Raw genomic sequence first — 18,878 nt, forward strand, 5'->3', positions numbered from 1 at the left:
TTGCAAGTAAACACTACAGAGTAAAGGTTAAATAAATAAATCTCTTCGGTGGAGTTTGAGAACATTATTTTAAGATTTTGGTCGCCACTTCTATTTACAGCTAACCCAGGTTGCTATAGGGGAGGAAAATGATATTAATTTTGTAAAAAGTAGAAGATGCAGATGACCTTGACAGAAATAGGCAAGAACCGTTACCAAAGCAGTGAGGGGGGAAAACAAATTGTGTCCAAAACAAGCAGAAAATGCATGGAAACGGCTGAGACAGAAATCTCCCTCATGAGCCTAAGAAGGGGGAGACATAAAGCAAATTAGACTTATAAGATTCTGTTACTATAGCCAATAATAAAAACCCAGTCTCAATAAAAGTAGTTTTGGCCTTCCTGTGGAGTTGATTTCTTGGTTTTTCCTACCTTGTGGAGCCGACATTTTGCTGGATACGACAATAAAACAATAGCTTAGGCTGCCCTCTTGGCTCTGGATTTACTAGGAATTGAGCATCATTAACCCAATGCCTCAATAGAGAATTGTGCTATTTGCACATTACTTAGAAATAATCTTCATGGATTTTATCATTTGTTAGATTTATATTCCACCTTTCATTCAAGAATTCATTGTAGTTCATATATTATTTTCTCCTCTTATTCCCCCCCCCTCCCTATAACCTGTGAGGATACTTGGGCTGAGAGAGAGTGAACTTGTGGAACAATGCAATTCCACAACTCAACTACTACACAACATTAGCTGATGATGGGAGTCAATTTTCTAATAAGTGATAGCGTTGGGTTGCTAATTTTGTAAATGAGATGGGGTCTTAGAGGGATGTAATATATATCTTTTGCTTGTGCTTAAAATTTATAGTTAAAGTATATTTTTAGCTTTCTTCAGCACTTAGCAAGAATATTATGAAGACTTCACAGTAGCTTGATAATTTCTCCACTTCCCTACAGTATATTTAATGAGGACTCATCTTTATATGATTTATCTGGGGATAAATCAGGGTACTATTTTAATGTTGTCTTTGTACCTTTATACTCTGATGGAAAAGCATCATTTTTATTGCTCTTAATTGCAGAAAATGTCATATATTTAACACATGAAAGAAGATGTCAAGAATGTGGCAAGAGAGAATTCATTGATATAGTAGAAAGCGCAATACTGTATAGATGGTATTTATTTGTATGTATGTTTATTAAAAGATCTCAAATGCAAATCCAACAAAAATATGCAACATTGCTAAAATTCATCTTATTAACAGTAGGATTGGAAAATGTTAGCCAGTAAAATGCCAATTTTAAAGAAGGGTTTGTAAGGTGTAGAAACTGAAGGTTTGTCTTACATAAATGGTGAGAAATATTTGGCAGGTGAAATATGATGGTTTGCATCCACAAATGGAACCAAATTCATTTAGCATTTTATTTGCCTATGAGAAAGGGGAAAAACCACTCCCACACTCATAATGTCTACCCTAGAAGGTCCTAAAAATTGTGAAAGAAAGAATTGTCCAAGTAGAAGTCTATCCCTGAACAGTGGGTTTCATCTTGACTTGATAAATACTTAGGAGAATAACTGTACTTTCTGCAGCAGGATATTTTCTCCTACCAAGCACTCTTTATAAAGTTCTTTCGAGAAAATAGTGCAGGTAATCCTCAACCTACGACCGCAATTAAGCCCAAAAATTCTGTTTATCAAGTAAGCCAATTTTGCCCAATTTTACAAGTTTTCTTGCCACAGTTGTTAAGTGAATCATGCAGTTGTTAAGTTAGCAACAAGATGGTTAAAAAGAGCACAAAAGGGGATCACATGACCCTAGGACACTGCAACTGTCATAAATACATGCCAGTTGCCAAGTGCCCAAATTTTAATAATGTGTCTATGGGGATGCTGCCACAGTTATAAGTGTTACCAATAAAGGAGAATATGTGTAGCTCAGGGTTGAAATGAGAAGTCCTTGGTACTCTCTGAGCTTGCTTGTTTTCTTGCAGATGTTTCATTACCCTAACTAGGTAACATCATCAGTTATAAGTGTGAAATAAAAATTTTCAGTGCCATTGTAACTCTGAACAGTCAGTAAATGAATCATTGCAAGTTGAAGACAATCTGTAATGAAGAAAGTCTTTAGAAGTAAGCATGAACTAAGGCACATTAGGACAAAAACCATTAGCCTGCATTGATGTCTTTAAACCAGCAGTGACTATTACGAGTAGGAAAATAATCTTGGATTGTGGTAGATATCTCAGGATAATGCTCCTGAGATAGTGACCTGGTGTTGTGGTTCACCAGCAGCCTGCGGAGCTGGCAGCAGAGTCAGACAGTGAGGAGGCTGGGGAGGACAATGGGCCAGTCCTGAGTCTGGGGAAGACCCGGATGAGGGCTCTGCATCGGAGGCAGAGATGGGGCCAGGGCCATCTGGGAGTGATGCACGGATTCTGGAGCTTCCAGAGTCAGACAGCAGAGAGGCAGAGGAACAGGAGGAGCCTGTTCCTAGTTCACGCATGCGCAGAGCTGCCAGAAGGCAAGAGCAGCTAAAGCAAAAGGAAGACTCGGGAGTAAGGCCAGGAGATGATTGGCCCCTCCCATAAGGCTTAAAAGAGCAGCAAAGGCTCTTGGGCTCTTTGTAGGAAAGCAACATTGCTAAATCTGTTTCCAGTCGGCGTCTCTTGTTTCTGAACTTTGTGGTGCTTTGCCAAGGAAGGCCTTTGGCAGGGTGCCAAAGAAGATAAAGGTTTGTGATAAGCCCGAAGGATTTATTCTGAAAGACTTGTTTTGCTATTAATTTGGACTAAGCTGGGAATGAAGTAATTCTCAGTTGTTACAATAAAATAGGTTTGTTTGGGACTAATTGTGTCTTGTAATGACTAAGTGAGCCTAAGTCACAAAATTCTCTGCTGCAGTGCTACTTGGAAGAAATAATATGGCGATTATACTATTCTGATAAACTAGATTGCATTACTGTGTTGTTGGAAATGGTGCCTCTATTATGAAACGTGTATGCTGGGACATCAATTGAGTTGGACTGCTTGGAACAGAAGAGAGTGGGGCTCACTGAGAATATTTTGGCCCAGGACACAATACTAATTTGGGATATTTGAAGGCGATGACTTGTTCGTTTGGACCAACCACCACATTAACATCTTCACTGAAGGTCTTCTCCGTTGTCCAGTTATCAGAAGCCCTGATTACTAAACCCTAATCTACAGGAGACTGAATGACAGTTGCTGGTGGTAGACAGGCAAACGCTGTTACTTTTATTCTGTTTTCTGAATTGTCTAGAAATAGGTCAGTTGTCACTTCTAGGAAAACAGAATTCTGATCTCCCTGAACCTTCTGAATTAATCGAGAAAACACTTTAAGCCGTCATGTTGTTAATGCTTCAGAAGCGCTCAATATTCCTTCATTCCATGAGGCCCTGGATGAAGCTCACAGCTGGAACATCTTTTTTTGGAGGGTGTGTGTGTGTGATAGATGTGGTAGACATGTGTTTCCTTTCTTTTTTGCCTTTGCTTTTATTTTTATTATTATCCAGTGCAACTCCAGAGAATAATTAGGATTGCCATTTTTTTTTTGCTGAGTGTAGAAACTGTCTTTTGCTGATACTACTGTCTCTTTTTAAAACAGAAACCTGAGCCACAACAAACTGACCGAGATTGATCCTTCTGCCTTCTCAAAGCTGCCAAAACTACGGGAAGTGTAAGTATTTTCTGCCTAAAGGACTTTTCATCCTGGCCGCTCTCTGTTTTCACTTCCATTCTGGCTAGAATAGCAGTCGGAAAAAGTATACAGTTTCCTAGGACGTGACTCCATTGTTCTTCCAGCTTGCATCAACAGATTGAATCTGAGCTTTTGTTTTTCTTTCATATAGTACCTGGGTGCTGTTTAAAAAATTAACAGTCAATTAGTAGAACACAGTGTCTCAATTAAACTGCAGTGTCTTTATTGGAAATCATTGGTGTTGTCTCTTCTTCCCTGCCTCTATCTGCTACTATATTTCATAATCCCAAGGATAGCCAGGTAATCACACCAAGCTGCATGGATCTGTTTTCCTCTAATAACGACGTAGACTCTGCTGTGACATCTAATGCTAATCTTTTCTGGCTGTCTCAAGAAGAAAAGGCATAATGTTGCTACTATGGAATAATTACCTTCTCCCACTCCCACCGACTGCTCCCTAGCAGAAGAGACAAAGAGCTTCTTCCCATGGCTGGTTAAGAGCTATTCATCCTTGAGTCAGCAGAAAGCTATTCTAGCACAAAATTGGGTGCCCCATTACTCTTGTCTGTCTGTCTGTCTATCTGTCTGTTGGCTAATTTCCCAGCATACACCTTGATAATAGACCGACCAGTTTCAGCATTAGCCTCACCACATAAGGTTACACTACCATGTAACCCAGATGATGAGAATTTATACAATTACTCTGGGCAGCGAATAGTGATTAATTAAAACAAATATATAAAAAGAAGCATTATTAAAATGTTTTAAACCCTACACACAAAATATAAGAGGATGGATGTTAACCATGGAACCAATTCAAGGATTCATCTGTCCCTTGAAAACCCCAGGCCTGGTGGAATCAATTATTAAATAATTATTTAATTATTAATAAATTATTTTACCCTAATATTCCTGTAAGCCGCCTTGAGTCGCCATGTCCGAATAGGCGGCAATGTAAATTTCCTAAATAAATGAATAAATGAATAAATGAATAAATAAAAATCTTTAGAGATGTTTTGAAAACATGTGTCTTGCTGTGCAGGCATATACACTATAATAATACAATCTATTATATATTGCTATATAATTAAGTATTTCAAATAGTATTAAATACAAGTTAATTGTATTTCTAACAGGAAGGTAGTCCTCGACCTACAACACAATTGAGTCCAAAATCTGTGTTGCTAAGCAAGTGCAGTTGTTAAGTGAATCATGAGGTTGTCAGTCAAATCTGGTTTCCCCCATTGACTTTGTTGGAAGCTGGCATTGAAAAAGTGACTGGTCCTTGCATTTACGACTGTTACGGTATCCTTATGGTCCCATGATCGAAATTTGGGTGCTTGCTAACTGGCATGTATTTGTGACAGCTGCACTGTCCTGGAATCATGTGATCACCATTTGTGACCTTCCCAGCCGTCTTCCAACAAATAAAGTCAATGGGGGAAGCCAGATTTGCTTAACAGTCACATGATTCACTTAATAACTCCGGTGATTCAACAAAGAGGTTGTAAAATTGAGCACAACTCACTTAATAACCGCCTTGCTTAGCAGTGGAATGTCTGGTCCCAAGTGTGGTTGGAAGTCAAAGACTACCTGTAGTATATGCAGAAGACTAGGAAATGGTGCTTTACTGATATCGTTTGATAGTTCGCTATATTTCAGGGGTGTCAAACTCAAGGCTGGGAGGCTGGATCCAGTGCACAGGGTGTTTAGATCTGGCCTGCCGGTTGCCCTGGAAACAGCAAAGGACTGTCCTGCGGTGCCTCAGCCAGCAAAAACGAAGCTCTGGAGGGCCCTCCTGAGCTCCATTTTTGCTGGCAGAGGGTTGCAGGAGGCTGTTGCAGCCGAAAACGGAGCTCGGGAGCCCGTTTTCACTAGTAGAGAGCTCAGGCCACCACAGGCACCCCCAACACGCGATACATTGACCTGGCCATGCCCTCCCTGGACCCCCAAAGTCAAACACAACCCTGATGCGGCCCTCAATGAAATCGAGTTTGAGACCCCTGCTATAGTTGAGATGAATTGGATACCTCCTTTTTTGCAACTGCATACAGTACTCTTCACTACTATACTATTACCTTCAGATATCAATGAAACGTTCTATTTCTTGTGAAGTGGCTTTGCTGCTGCGGCTTCACAGTGAAGAATGCAAGCAACTGATTAAAAAAATGATTAAAACCCCCCCAACATGATGGCCACAATGTTCTTTTAATGTGCATTGGTCAAAGCTTCACTTGCACCATTGTGAAAGCTATTTTGACTTTTTTTGACTACACTCTGTGGAGACCCCTGAATCAGAGGTGGGTTTCAGCAGGTTCTGACCAGTTCTGGAGAACCAGTAGCGGGAATTTTGAGTCGTTCGGAGAACCAGTACTAAAAGTTCTGACTGGCCCCGCCCCCATTTATTTTCCAAGTCCCAGCTGATCAGAAGGAAATGGGGATTTTGCAGTAACCTTTCCCTGGAGTGGGGTGGGAATGGAGATTTTACAGTATCCTTCCCCTGGAGTGGGGTGGGAATGGAGATTATACAGTATCCTTCCCCTGGAGTGGGGAGGGAATGGAGATTTTACAGTATCCTTTCCCTGCCGGGCCCACCATGCCACACCCACCAAGCCACACCCACAGAACTGGTAGTAAAAATTTTTGAAACCCACCACTGCCCTGAATGCGAAGTCAATACTTTGCACATGAATTGGTGATGGGGCACAAGGAAGGCAGGGCAGTTCACAATGTGTTACATAAGAGCAGCAGAACTATTTGGAATCAGATCATAGTCCCTAAGTAATCTAGCATGCTATTCCCACAGTGGCTAACCAGATGTTTCCTGTTTTGTACCTACCATGAATCTGCCTAGGATTGCAATGAGATCTACATGGGATTAATCCGTTCAATTAATAACTAAAATGAAATCAGTGATTCTGCTTGAAGGCCACAAGAAAATCCAAAGTACAGAATCCCACCCCACCCATTGGAGATCATACACCATTGGACCACTTTATGTTGTGTGAAGCTTGTCTTTTGTCTGAATATTCCCCTCTCCACTCTTTTTTTATAGCTTGCTTAATTAAATGACATTTTCCCTTTTTTAGAGATTCATTTTTGTAAGCTAAAAATCCATGCAGTTTTTAACCTATCAAGGCTCCTTGAACACCAGACGGAGTGAGAATTTGTGGCTGTCTAGAAGTTGTTGAACTATCCTACCTGGCGGCATAAAGGGTGCTTGAGCACAGCCTTACCACTTGAGCACAATGTCTAATTTCAGAGTTCATAAAACCTTAGGCTTGTTTTAATCATAATCAGGGCATAAAGTTTCCTTTCCCAAACTATTTTTTTTTTTACTGTTTTACCTTAAAAAAAAAGAGTAAAATCTAAGTGCCTTTCAGTGAATCCTCAAGAGAACTGTGCTATTTTTAAGTAGGATCCATTTCAACATGACATTAGCCTGGCAACTAGGTTGTAAATATTTTATATGGAGTGGCACTCCCCCTTCCCCTTACCACACGTAGTATCAGGATCAAAGGGTTGGAAAGAGAGCTTTTTGCTGTAGTTGCTTCAGAGAGTTGTTCAGCCTGTCTTACCTTTGCTTGTTATTTAAGAGAAGCTCCTGACCACATGCCAAAGCTCCTTACCCAACAATATGCCAATATTTTACAGCAAAATAAACTAACAACCAGGAATTTACTGTTTAGATTGCTAGTAAGTTCTAACTTGTCCTGCCAGGTTATACCTGCCAATCAACACCCTATAGAAGCTTCTGTTATTGAATATACCTGAGGTCCTTCCTGTTTGCATTAACAAGCCTTAAGAAGGAATTCGTGAATGAAGCCATTCGTCACCATTGAAAGCCCTACTTATGTTCCAATGTTCATGTGGAGCTCTTCCATAAAAAGATGCCCATTTATATTGTCCACATGCATCTCCTTTTGTGTATGTATCGATAAAGGCCATGGCATTGTCAGGGTTCCAAGTAATAGACCCATAGCAAACAAAACTTCAAGGCAGGTAGATTCCTCAAAGAATAGCTTTATTGGATCTATCATATTGGCACAGATCTGGTGAAAACCGACTCTGAGAGTTCCTGCGGTTTTCACCTAATTAAAAGTTTGTCACTTTCTCAAAACAATCAGTCACATGGTCCAATCACGGCTCAGTCTGGTTGCCTGGTGACATCACTCCTCCTTCCTCTGACCAGGTATGAGAATGTCCTTGGTTCCCAAGAGAAAGTGTTTTATTTTATTTATTATTATTTATTTATTATTGCGATTTATATGCCGCCATTCTCCCAAAGGACTCAGGGCGGCTTACAAAAACAATATCCAATACAAATCACAATAAAATTAAAATCAACAACCCAATTAAAACAGTTTAAAATTATAACTTAACAAATGGCTTAACAAATTCTTTTAATAATTTTAATTGGTTTTGTCTTTTTAAATTTGGGGCCAAACAGAGATATTTTTTTTAATTGTTTTTAATGTTTGTGTTATATGTTTTTATCTGGCTGTACACCGCCCTGAGTCCTCAGGGAGAAGGGCGGTATATAAATTTGAAATAAAATAAAAATAAAAATAAATAACAATGTACACCCATAACGGATCAGTTAAGTTGATGAAAGAGCCACGTCTTCAACTCACGATGGAAGGAAAGGAGGTGGGGGGCTGTCCTGAGCTCGGTGAGCAAATCATTCCAGAGGGTCGGGGCTCCTACAGAAAATGCTCTCCTCCTGGGGGCTATCAGCCAACATTGTTTGGCTGAAGGCACCCTGAGGAGGCCCACTCTGTGAGAGTGCACGGGACGCTGGGAGAACAGCTGGAGATGGTCCTGCAAGTACCCTGGGCCTAAGCCATGAAGGGTTTTATAGGTAAGCACCAGCACCTTTAAACGAATCCAGAATGCCACCGGCAGCCAGTGCAGCTCGCACAGGAGAGGTGTTACACGGGAGTATCGAGAGGCCCTCATAATTACCTGCGCGGCCGCATTCTGGACTAGCTGGAACCTCCGGATGCATCCCAAGGGCAGCCCCATGTAGAGGGTGTTACAGTAGTCCAACCTGGAGGTAGTGAGGGCATGTGTGACCGTGGCGAGGGCATCCTGGTCTAGAAAAGGGCGCAACTGGCACACAAGACGCACCTGTGCAAAGGCCCCCCTGGTTACGGCCGTCAGATGGTCATCCAAGGACAGCCGAGAATCCAGGAGGACACCCAGATTGCGAACCCTATTGGAGGGAGTAAGAGTCTCCCCCCCCCCCGATCATTAAAGTTGGAACCTCCAGATCCTGAGATGCCGGCGTCCACAGCCATTCAGTCTTGGAAGGGTTGAGTCTGAGTCTGTTCCTCCCCATCCAAACCCGCATCGCTTCCAGGCAATGGGACATCATGGAAAGGGCATCACTAGGGTGGTCAGGGGTGGAGATGTAAAGCTGATGATACCTCACCCCAAAACCACTAATGATCTCACCCAGCGGTTTCATATAGATGTTGAAGAGCAGGGGAGAGAGAACCGATCCCTGAGGCACCCCACAAGTGAGGAGCCTCTGGGAGGATCCCTGACCCCCCGCAGACTGCAAACAGACTGCAAGCGACCAGAGAGGTAGGAGGAGAACCACCGCAAAACAGTGCCTCCTATCCCTATCTCTCTGAGCCGCTACAGCAGGATACCATGGTCGATGGTATCTAAAGCCGCTGAGAGGTCAAGAAGGACCAGGATGGAGGAGGAACACCCATCCCTGGCCCGCCAGAGATCATTTACTAGAGCGACCAATGCCGTTTCCGTGCTATGACAACGCCTGAAACCAGATTGGTAAGGATCGAGGTAGTCTGTTTCCTCCAGGAATTGAGGGAATTGCTGTGCCACCATGGACTCAACAACCTTCACTAAAAAGCGAAGGTTGGAGACTGGATGGTAGTTGTTAAGAACATCAGGGTCCAGGCTAGGCTTCTTAAGGAGAGGCCGAACCACCGCCTCTTTGAGTGCAGCGGGGAAGACCCCTTCCCTTAACGAAGCGTTGGCAACAGCCTGGATCCAGTCTCCAGTCACCTCTCTGGCTGCAGAAACAAGCCAGGAGGGACAATGGTCCAATAAACACGTGAAGGACCCCAGCTGACCCAAAATCCTGTCCACGTCATCCAGCAAAACAGGCTCAAACTCAACCCAGATGTTCCCATCAAGACTAGCCCCCGTCTCCTCAACAGACTCTGTCCAGTCAGAGTCCAACCCAGCCCGGATCTGAGTGATTTTATCTTGCAGAAACTGTGCAAAGTCCTCAGCTCAGCCCTGCAAAGGGTCCTCCCTCGCTCCCTGGTTAAGGAGAGAGTGGGTCACTCTAAACAGGGCTGGGCGGTTTTCTGCAGATGCAATGAGAGTGGCGAAATAATTACTTCTATCGCCACAAGATAAGACCTAATATAGGTTCTTAGTTTTGTTCAGTCAGATTCGGATCGGGAGGACCTCCAACCACCCTTCAGGCGCCTTTTCCGACGCTTCATTTCCCTGAGCTCTGCAGTGAACCATGGAGCCGCCTGGGATCTGCGTCGGATCAAAGGCCACAAAGGCGCGATTCGATCCAGGGCCCCCACCGCAGCCTATTCCCAGGCTGTGATAAGGGCCTCAGATGAATCTTGGGCTAAGGAGGCGGGAAATAACCCAAGCTCCCTCAGGAATGTTTCGGGTTCCATCAGGCGCCTGGAGCAGAACCATCTTACCGGCTCTGCCCCACTGCGGCGGGGGATGGCGGTGTACTACAAAGTCCCAGCTATCTCACTTCGCTCTTCCCTATCCCTCAGCTCCAGTCTGGCAACACTGAAGTTCCAAGATGGCTTCAGTCAGGTCAGTTTCAGGGTTGACAGGCATTTTTGAGTTCCAAGCAGAATTTGTGAATTTCGGTAGAAGCATTAGGATGTTTGCTATGTATCTTCATGGCAAAACTTTCCATAGATACATAATAATCAGAATCAGTTCAATAATCATCTTCTTGGTTTCTGGAAGGTTTTATTGAACAAAAATGCCCACATGTATTTTTTGTGGAAAACTGTGTATACTTGTAATTGATTGCTCTTGGTATGGTTTATAGTGGATAATTGGATACATGCATTACTGCTATCTCTTCTTATATACCACTTTATCTTTCATATACTTCTAGAACATCCTCAACATAGCATCCTTCAGATTTGATGGTTATTTATTTATTTTTAAAATAGTGGATATTTATGAAACTGGTTTACGAAATGTCCAATTTTTGTATTGCCCAGAGAATCCAGCTAATACAAAAATCTGGTATTTTGTAACTTCTGTTTTATTTGAAGGATGCTAGCCTGGGAAAAATTATTGATATAAGCAATAGTTTATAATTTGTTGATTATCAGGTATAATTTTTAACAATTGTAACCATTTGTCTTGCTTGACTTGTAAAGATAATGTTAAGAAATGCTTTGATATAAAGGAGTTTGCTGAAACAACTGGATCTTAATTTTATTTTGCAACATTTCCCCCCCATCTCTGCATTTTACAGATACAGCGAATCATACATCTAAAATAAACAAAAAACCATTTAAAATTTTTGCTGTTTGGAAAGACAAAAAAGGATAAATAAACAAGATCCAATTATATGTACCTCTTGTAGAGTTAAAGAAACTCTCCTGTTCTTAGGCAGGAAGCAAAGGTTTTTTTGCCTCAATAACTTTTCTGACTGCTTCTTTGGAAAGGTTAAAGCTCAGCAAGGAGGCCAGGAAATTGGGCAGTTTTCAAGCAACAATACAAGCACCTGTTTAATGCTAATTAATGGACTAATTCAAAAAGGGAAGCCCAGGTGTCTAAATCCTGAAGGTAACAGGCTATATGACTTAGGTCACCTTTCTTTCAATAGCCCAATATAGACATTGTACTATTAAGATTGAAATTCTGAAACCTAATAATTTAGCAATGGAGGATAAAATTGTAGCGGTCCATTTTTTAATTTCTCTTAGAAAATGATTGAATCATAAAGCATCAACCCTTATTTGCATTTCATTTATATCCAGCAAGTACCTAAAAGACCATTAATAAACTGAAACAGTTAAATGGGCATACTTTGCTGAAATACGCATACTTTTGAGGTAATCATTTCTTTTAAAACAAAATATACCTTTTCTTCTTTAAGAAGAGGTAAAGAACGTGCTTGTGCAAAAAAAAAAAAAAAAGATCACAAATTCAGTCCTTCCAATTTTTATTTGATGGAGCAGGTAATTGGAGGAGATAGCACAGGTAGTTCTCAACCTATGACTGGTTGCTTAGCAACTGTTCAATGTGTCTTCCTAGCAGTGGTGGGTTGCCCCCGGTTCACACCGGTTCTATAGAACCAGTAGTAAAACCTGCGGGAGGCTCCATCCACCGACCCCGACGTCATCAAAATGCTTCTGCACATGCCCAGAAGCTTCTGCGCTTGCACAGAAGAGCGCACGCATGAACGAAGCGAGCCTGCGCGGCCCCATTGCAAACTGGTAGTACTTATAGTACTTACAGTACTTACTGCTTCCTGGGGATACTTATAACTTGGCTCTGAAGTTCTGATGGCCATTCTCCCCTCCCCCATGGTCACGTGACTGCAGGTTGGGCACTCGGCAACCTGCTCACATTTATGGCTGTTTCTAGCATCCTAAGCATTCTAGTGACACAAATGCATTTTATGACAGTTTTGCGAAAAACAAACAAACAAAAAACCATGGCATTTACTTTTTTGTTTTCAGCAAAACTGGCCCAGGGCGACAAACTAAGCTATTTGTCTGGCTCTATATTAAGCTGTTGTGTATGCTTGGGTTAGCAAAACAAAGCAAAATTTATCCCTCTTCTTGCTTAATTCCTTCTTTCTGCTGAGATCCTGAGGATTTACTGATTGCTTCGACATCTTTTTATCTTCTACTTCTTTTTATGCCTTCGAGTCAGTGTTGACTCTTGCCAAATGCCTACACAAGTCCCACAGTTTTCTTGGCAAGATTTCAGAAGTGGTTTGCCATTGTCTCTTTCCTAGGACTGAAAAAAAGGGACTCACCCAGGGTTACCTAGCTGGCTTTCTTCGTGCCTAAGGCAGGACTAGAAGTCCTAGTTGCCCGGTTTCTACGTCTTAACCTCTAGACCAGTGATGGCTAACCTTTTCCGGACTGAGTGCCCAAAGCGTATGTGTGTGTGTGCAAATGCGTGTGTGTGTGCCCGAATCCCCAAAATGCAATGTGCATGCACCCCAAGCCCTGCACATGTGTGCATAGCACCCCACATGCGCCCCCCCACACCCCGCATGCACATGCAGCCCCCTGCACGCCCTCTGCGCATTCGTGGCAGAGACCCAAAGGCCAGCTGGCTGGCGGGAGGCACATAAACATGCGTGGCGGAGCTGAACTGGTGCGACGGCTCACATGCCCACAGAGAGGGCACTGCGTGCCACCTCTGGCATGCGTGCCATAGGTTCACCGTCACGGCTTTAGACCAAACTCATTGTCTCCACGTGCACTAAGATTCCCAAATTCATGAGACTGATGGACTCATTTAGATGGAATAGTTGTCATGGGGTCTGACCAGCCATAAAGCCATCTGATTCAATGGTTGTTGGGAGGAAGAAAGAGAGACAGATGGAACAGGATGTTAATTATGGAGCGTACCCACAGCAACTTCAATCCTGTATGCAAAGAAATGCTTCACACTGTTTCCTCTGTCTGCATCCTACTAACATGGACAGCACCAACCTGGATTGCTGAAGGGACCAGCATAGGAGAAAGGTGGTTGGGAGAACCAAGACTTAATACAGAACAGACTCGGGCACCAGGTCCTTCTTTTATTCCCCTTTGACCACATGATAGCATCTAAAGCAGGAAACTACGGTGGTGTCTAAAGCTGGAGGCCACTGCCCAGCACGATAGCTCTGGATGGATCATCATCATCATCTGTTATAACTAATGATGCAACCCTCTTTCAGGAGCCATTGTGGTTACGATCACTACTATTCCTGCTCTTGGCTGCAACCATGTCTGGTAATCAAGTTCAACAAGGAGATCCTAATAGAGATACTTCTTGTCCCCAAGCCATCCATTAAAAATACATATATCAAAAGAAATTGGGCAGAAGAATGTAGATCAGGAGCTCTGCTTAGAACTCCCCAGGAGCTGCATGCGTCTCGTGATCTGTAGTTTGCCCAGTCTTGGAGGGAGCTGGCACTTGTTGCCGTTCCATAAATATGTGTTAGCAATAACTAAAGTAGGCATGGAATGTGCAGCTGGGTTTCTGTTACAAGTGCTCTTGGCAGTGACTTGGCTGGAAAGTCACAGAATTACAGGAAACGCACTGACACATTTCTGCATGCAACCGGGCTTCTAGCTTAGTAATCATGACAGACGGCGAGCAACGAAAAGCAACCTGAGATTCTAAAAAAAAAAAAAAAAAAAAAAGTTGCTTCATTTTTTTCATAATTGTTTTTTTATTGTTGTCATTGTTTCTTCCAGGCGACTGAATAACAATGAACTGACAGCCATTCCATCCCTGGGAGCAGCTTCAGCCCACATATCTTCCTTGTTCCTGTAAGTCTTAGCATTAGCATTCCTACAAGTATATTTTTAATTTGAAGAATCTGTGCAAGGTATACTGTGTGTTTCTTATTTTAGCTTTAATACATTCAGTGATATCTGACCAGCCGGAGCTTACTAAATGTTGAAGTTCTAGTTAAAGGCCTCTGCTGTTCTCACCTGTAAAGTGAAGTCTTCCACTATCTTTTTCTCTAAAAGTGCCTTTTATCTAGAATACATTAGTAAAATCTAACCTGAAAGAGAGAAACAGTGGTAACCTGTGGTACCTGAAAGAGAGAGAGAATGAAGATGATGAGTTGTAGGTCTCAGGACTCAATAGAGGTTATAGGTTTGCAGAACTCAGTTGAAAATTAATCCCCCCCACCCCAGTCATTTATCTCAGAGTTCCCCAATTTTTCTGGGTTGGCGGCCCAGAGGGAAAGGGAGGGGCAGGTGATGCTAGTGCTTGTATTGACATAGCGCCCGTGTGATCTAGTGGCGATGCTAGCGTCCCCGTGACATGATGCTGGCTCGAGTGGGGGTGTGAGCACGCACAAAGAGCAGTGGTGGGATTCAAAATTTTTTACTATCGGTTCTGTGGGCATGGCTTGGTGGGTGTGGCATGGCATGGCTTGGTGGGCGTGGCAGGGGAAGGATACTGTAAAATCTCCATTCCCACCCCACTCCAGGGGAAGGACACTGTAAAATCTCCATTCCCTCCCCACTCCAGGGGAAGGTTACTGCAAAATCCCCATTTCCTTCCAATCAGCTGGTGTTCGGGTGGCAGAGAACAGATGGGGGCGGGGCCAGTCGGGTAGTATTTACTGGTTCTCCAAACTACTCAAAAGTTCCACTACCGGTTCTCCAGAACTGGTCAGAACCTTCTGAAACCCACCTCAGACACACAGGCCCGCACTGGCCAACCATTCACGTGGCCTGGTGCTCAACAGGCCACAGTCTGGCAGTGGGCCACATCCCACAGATTGGGGACCCCTGATTTATATAATTCCCCATCTTCAGATGTGCAAGATTCTGTTAAAATGTCATTAAAAGTACAGTCCACACATTCCTGAACAATATGTTTCTGGATTGGCTTGATCTTTTACTCCAGCAACCCTGAAAATTATATTTGAATAAAATTTCCCTGCTAAGTATCAAAATAAAGGTGACAAAGAATACAGATAGTCCTTGATTTACGATCATTCACTTAGCAACCATTTGAAGTTATAACAGCACTGAGAAAAGGGACCTATGATTGGTTCTCGCACTTACAACTGTCACAGCATCTCCACAGTCATGTGATCAAATTTCAGCCAGCCTTCATTTACGATGGTTGCAGTGTCCTGAGGTCATGTGATCATCACCTGAGACCTTCTTAGTTGGCTTCTGACAAGCAAAGTTAACTGGGGAAGCTCAGTTTGCTTAATGACCACGTGATTCTCTGAGCAATTGCAGGGATTCGTTTAACAACTACAGCAAAAAAAGGTCATAAAATTGGACGCAATTCACTTAACTGTCTTGCTTAGTAATGGAAATTCTGGTCCCAATTGTGGTCATAAGTCAAGGACTATCTGCATATAAAATGAATACTTTTTAAAAGAGAAAGACTGTTAATAAAAATGTCACATTAGGGCTGGTTTTCAGTGTTGTTGCTTTTGTTCTAGCTGCTCAAACCTAGCCATCAAGAGATTATAAAGCGACAGATAGTTTGCATTGACTTTTGGCCCCGTAGATTTTGCTTAGTCTATGTCAGAAGCCAGCTAGAAAGGTCTAATTCTGGTGGCCTTCAAGGATACCCTAGCCACAGCTATCAATGGAAACATTGTTTTTTACCATAAGCCAAAAAATAGGTTTAAAACCAATGTCCAGAAATGCCCCCCCCAAATAACAATATCTAAGTAGCATAACATTAATCAATCTGAAACTATCAAATCCCCGTTCTCTCCCCCCAAAAAAGCACCTATTGAAAACAGCAAAATTCCTAATAAGGAAAGCAAGAAAATGGGATTTTAAGCCTCTTCTGAAGCCATACAGCCAGAGAAGAGGGTATGCATTTCAAAAAACAGGAAGTTCCATCCATTTGGTGCAGTCACTCAGAATTCCTTAGCTTAGTTGATTCTAACTGACCTACTAGGCAGTGGTGGGTTTCAATTTTTTTTAATACCGGTTCTGTGGGTGTGGCTTGTTGGGCGTGACGGGGAGGATACTGTAAAATCTCCATTCTCACCCTACTCCACGGGAAGGTTACTGCAAAATCCCCATTTCCTCCCGATCAGCTGGGACTTGGGAGGCAGAGAATAGATGGGGGCGGGGCCAGTCAGAATTTTTACTACCGGTTCTCTGAACTACTCAAAATTTCCACTACCGGTTCTCCAGACCTGGTCAGAAGCTGCTGAAATCCACCTGCAATAAAACCCTTCAAAGGCCACTGGAGCTTGTGGTAACATCTTTACAATTGTGGTATGATCAGCTTGAATCACAATCTGTCCTGGAATTGCAGTTGCTCCCTGCCTATGTTGTGCTTACATTTGTTATGTAGACACTTTCTAAATGCAACTGCTTGTTTCTTAGTTGTTGTGGTCATAGATCAGCATCTGGTGATCAGCAAATTTCTAGTGTTTTTGGCAATTCTTCTGGCTCATGCACATCCTTTACACGTAGCTGTTTGATTCTATTGAGGACATTCATATTGAGGGCCTTTTTCCTAGGGTTGATACAAAGCATTTAAGTAAAAACATAAAATACAAATGATACTTCCCTGCAGAATCTCAGCATAGTTCTAGACGTAGCAGTCTCATACTATATTGTTAATTGAGGCAGAGCCTGACATGTATTACAGTTTAACTGTTCACTGGGGAACAGATTTTATTTTTCTTCCTTTCTGCTTTGAAAATATTGCCAAAGAAATTCATCTCCAACACTAGCAAACATTTGGAAAGGATTTTATGAGAACAGAAGAAAACAATTTGTATGTGAGTTAACCAAAGACAGACCTGCAAAGAGATTATAAATACCGACAACCTGGTGGTGATTGTGATGCAGGAAATTCAAAGTGTGGAGACTATATTTTGAAACACAACTCTGCAAATTCCAAAGATACTCCAGGAGTAGATTTCATTGTAACTTAGTTAATTATTGCTTGGGATGTAGAACCCTGGCGGATTTTTTACAAGCCTTCTGAAAAGATCAGGAGAAGCACAATTCTCTCTATGGCATTCATTGTTCCAATTCTCTTAATTCCTTTTATAAGGACCCCTGAGGATTCTGTATTACTAGCAGGTGAGCCAGGGCAGCGGAAGAAAACCCAGAGATTTGCAAAGCAGGCAATGACACAAGTAAAAAAAATCACGTAGCCTCCTCTGAGGACTTCACAAATACCAAAAAAATGAGATTGAAATGATAACACTTATCCTGAGTTCCATCCTCGTTTCAGAGGCCTTCGAGGACAAATCCGTGTAAAAGAATATTTTCCTGACAATTTGGCACTTGTAACATTAGCAAAAGAATGAGAGTGTCTGCTAACTGATGAGTTCAATACAGATGTCTTTCCCAATAAAGACACATGTTAACTAACTGCATATGTTAAGCAACTGGTTGGTTTCAAGATGGGAAAGGGAGGCCAGAATTCAAGGAGGAGAATGAGTGTGGAGAACTTGTGGACCTCCAGATATTGCTCAATTGCTGTTCTCATTTTTCTTCAACTCTGTCCACGTTGGAACTGTTGGGATTTCCGGTTAATAAACATCTGCAGGGCCAGACGTTCCATATCACTGGATGGAAGGACGTTATTTTATGGTAAATTGGGAAAACCTTTTAAACTTTCCTCATTTGCTTCTTGAATAAGGCAGCAGCATGCTCCAACGCTGGAAGATTTTAAGAAGAGATTGGACAACCATTTGTCTGAATGGTATATAGGGTTTCCTGCCTGAGCAGGGGGTTGGACTAGAAGACCTCCAAGGTCCCTTCCAGTTCTGTTATTCTGTTATTATAAGTGACTATCATGACTAGGGAGAATGTCCGTTTTCTGCAGCAACTTAGGAGAGACAGGCAAACTTGGTGAAGTTGTCTGCATTTTCTTTACTTTGTTACAGGATCCTTTTATTATATTGCTTATTTTTGTGCATTACTGATTCTTAAAACAATTGTTCCATGACTAATTAAGGGAAGTCATGAGGTTTGTTATATTGCCTTGTTATGGTAAAACGTATCTTTCCTTTCTTGATTAGACTTTAGTTTTCAGACCAAAGAATAATTGCAGGATTTTATTTCATGTCTAGGTAAGTGAATGGCTGGCTCCTTGAACCATTCCCATTTAGGAGGAAAATGGAGATGAGTAGGTGCTTTGTTTATCAAATCACAGTTGGGTTTTGTTTATTTGAAGTCTGCAGGAATCACATAACAGAGAACAAAGAAAAAAAATATCTAAAAAGATTCTTATCCAATTTTCTTGTATCATTTCTCTATTCTTTGGACTAATTGCTACCCTGTTTAAGATAGCAATGTTTGCTGTATATACATGTGCTTGTACTTTCAAACACTGAAACAGAATTTGCTTTATAATAAATGGGTGTTACAAATGTCACTTGTGAATTCTTAGCATTCATACAGTCTCCCGTTCATCTCTTGATGATCTTTATTAAGGTTGCC

General features: G+C 42.1%; 1 protein-coding gene across 2 annotated transcripts in view; it reads left to right on the forward strand.

The window, feature by feature from the left end:
* Positions 1-18,878, forward strand: part of LRIG1 (leucine rich repeats and immunoglobulin like domains 1) — a 149,861-nt gene that overhangs the window by 55,441 nt on the left and 75,542 nt on the right. For both annotated transcript variants that reach the window (XM_060684228.2, XM_060684229.2), the window contains exons 2-3: positions 3,616-3,687; positions 14,172-14,246. In XM_060684228.2, the coding sequence (XP_060540211.2) occupies positions 3,616-3,687; positions 14,172-14,246 (147 nt within the window). The remainder of the gene's footprint in view (positions 1-3,615; positions 3,688-14,171; positions 14,247-18,878) is intronic.

Source organism: Pantherophis guttatus, chromosome 2 (genome assembly GCF_059756535.1).
Source record: "Pantherophis guttatus breed Tessera chromosome 2, ASM5975653v1, whole genome shotgun sequence".
Lineage (NCBI taxonomy): Eukaryota > Metazoa > Chordata > Lepidosauria > Squamata > Colubridae > Pantherophis > Pantherophis guttatus.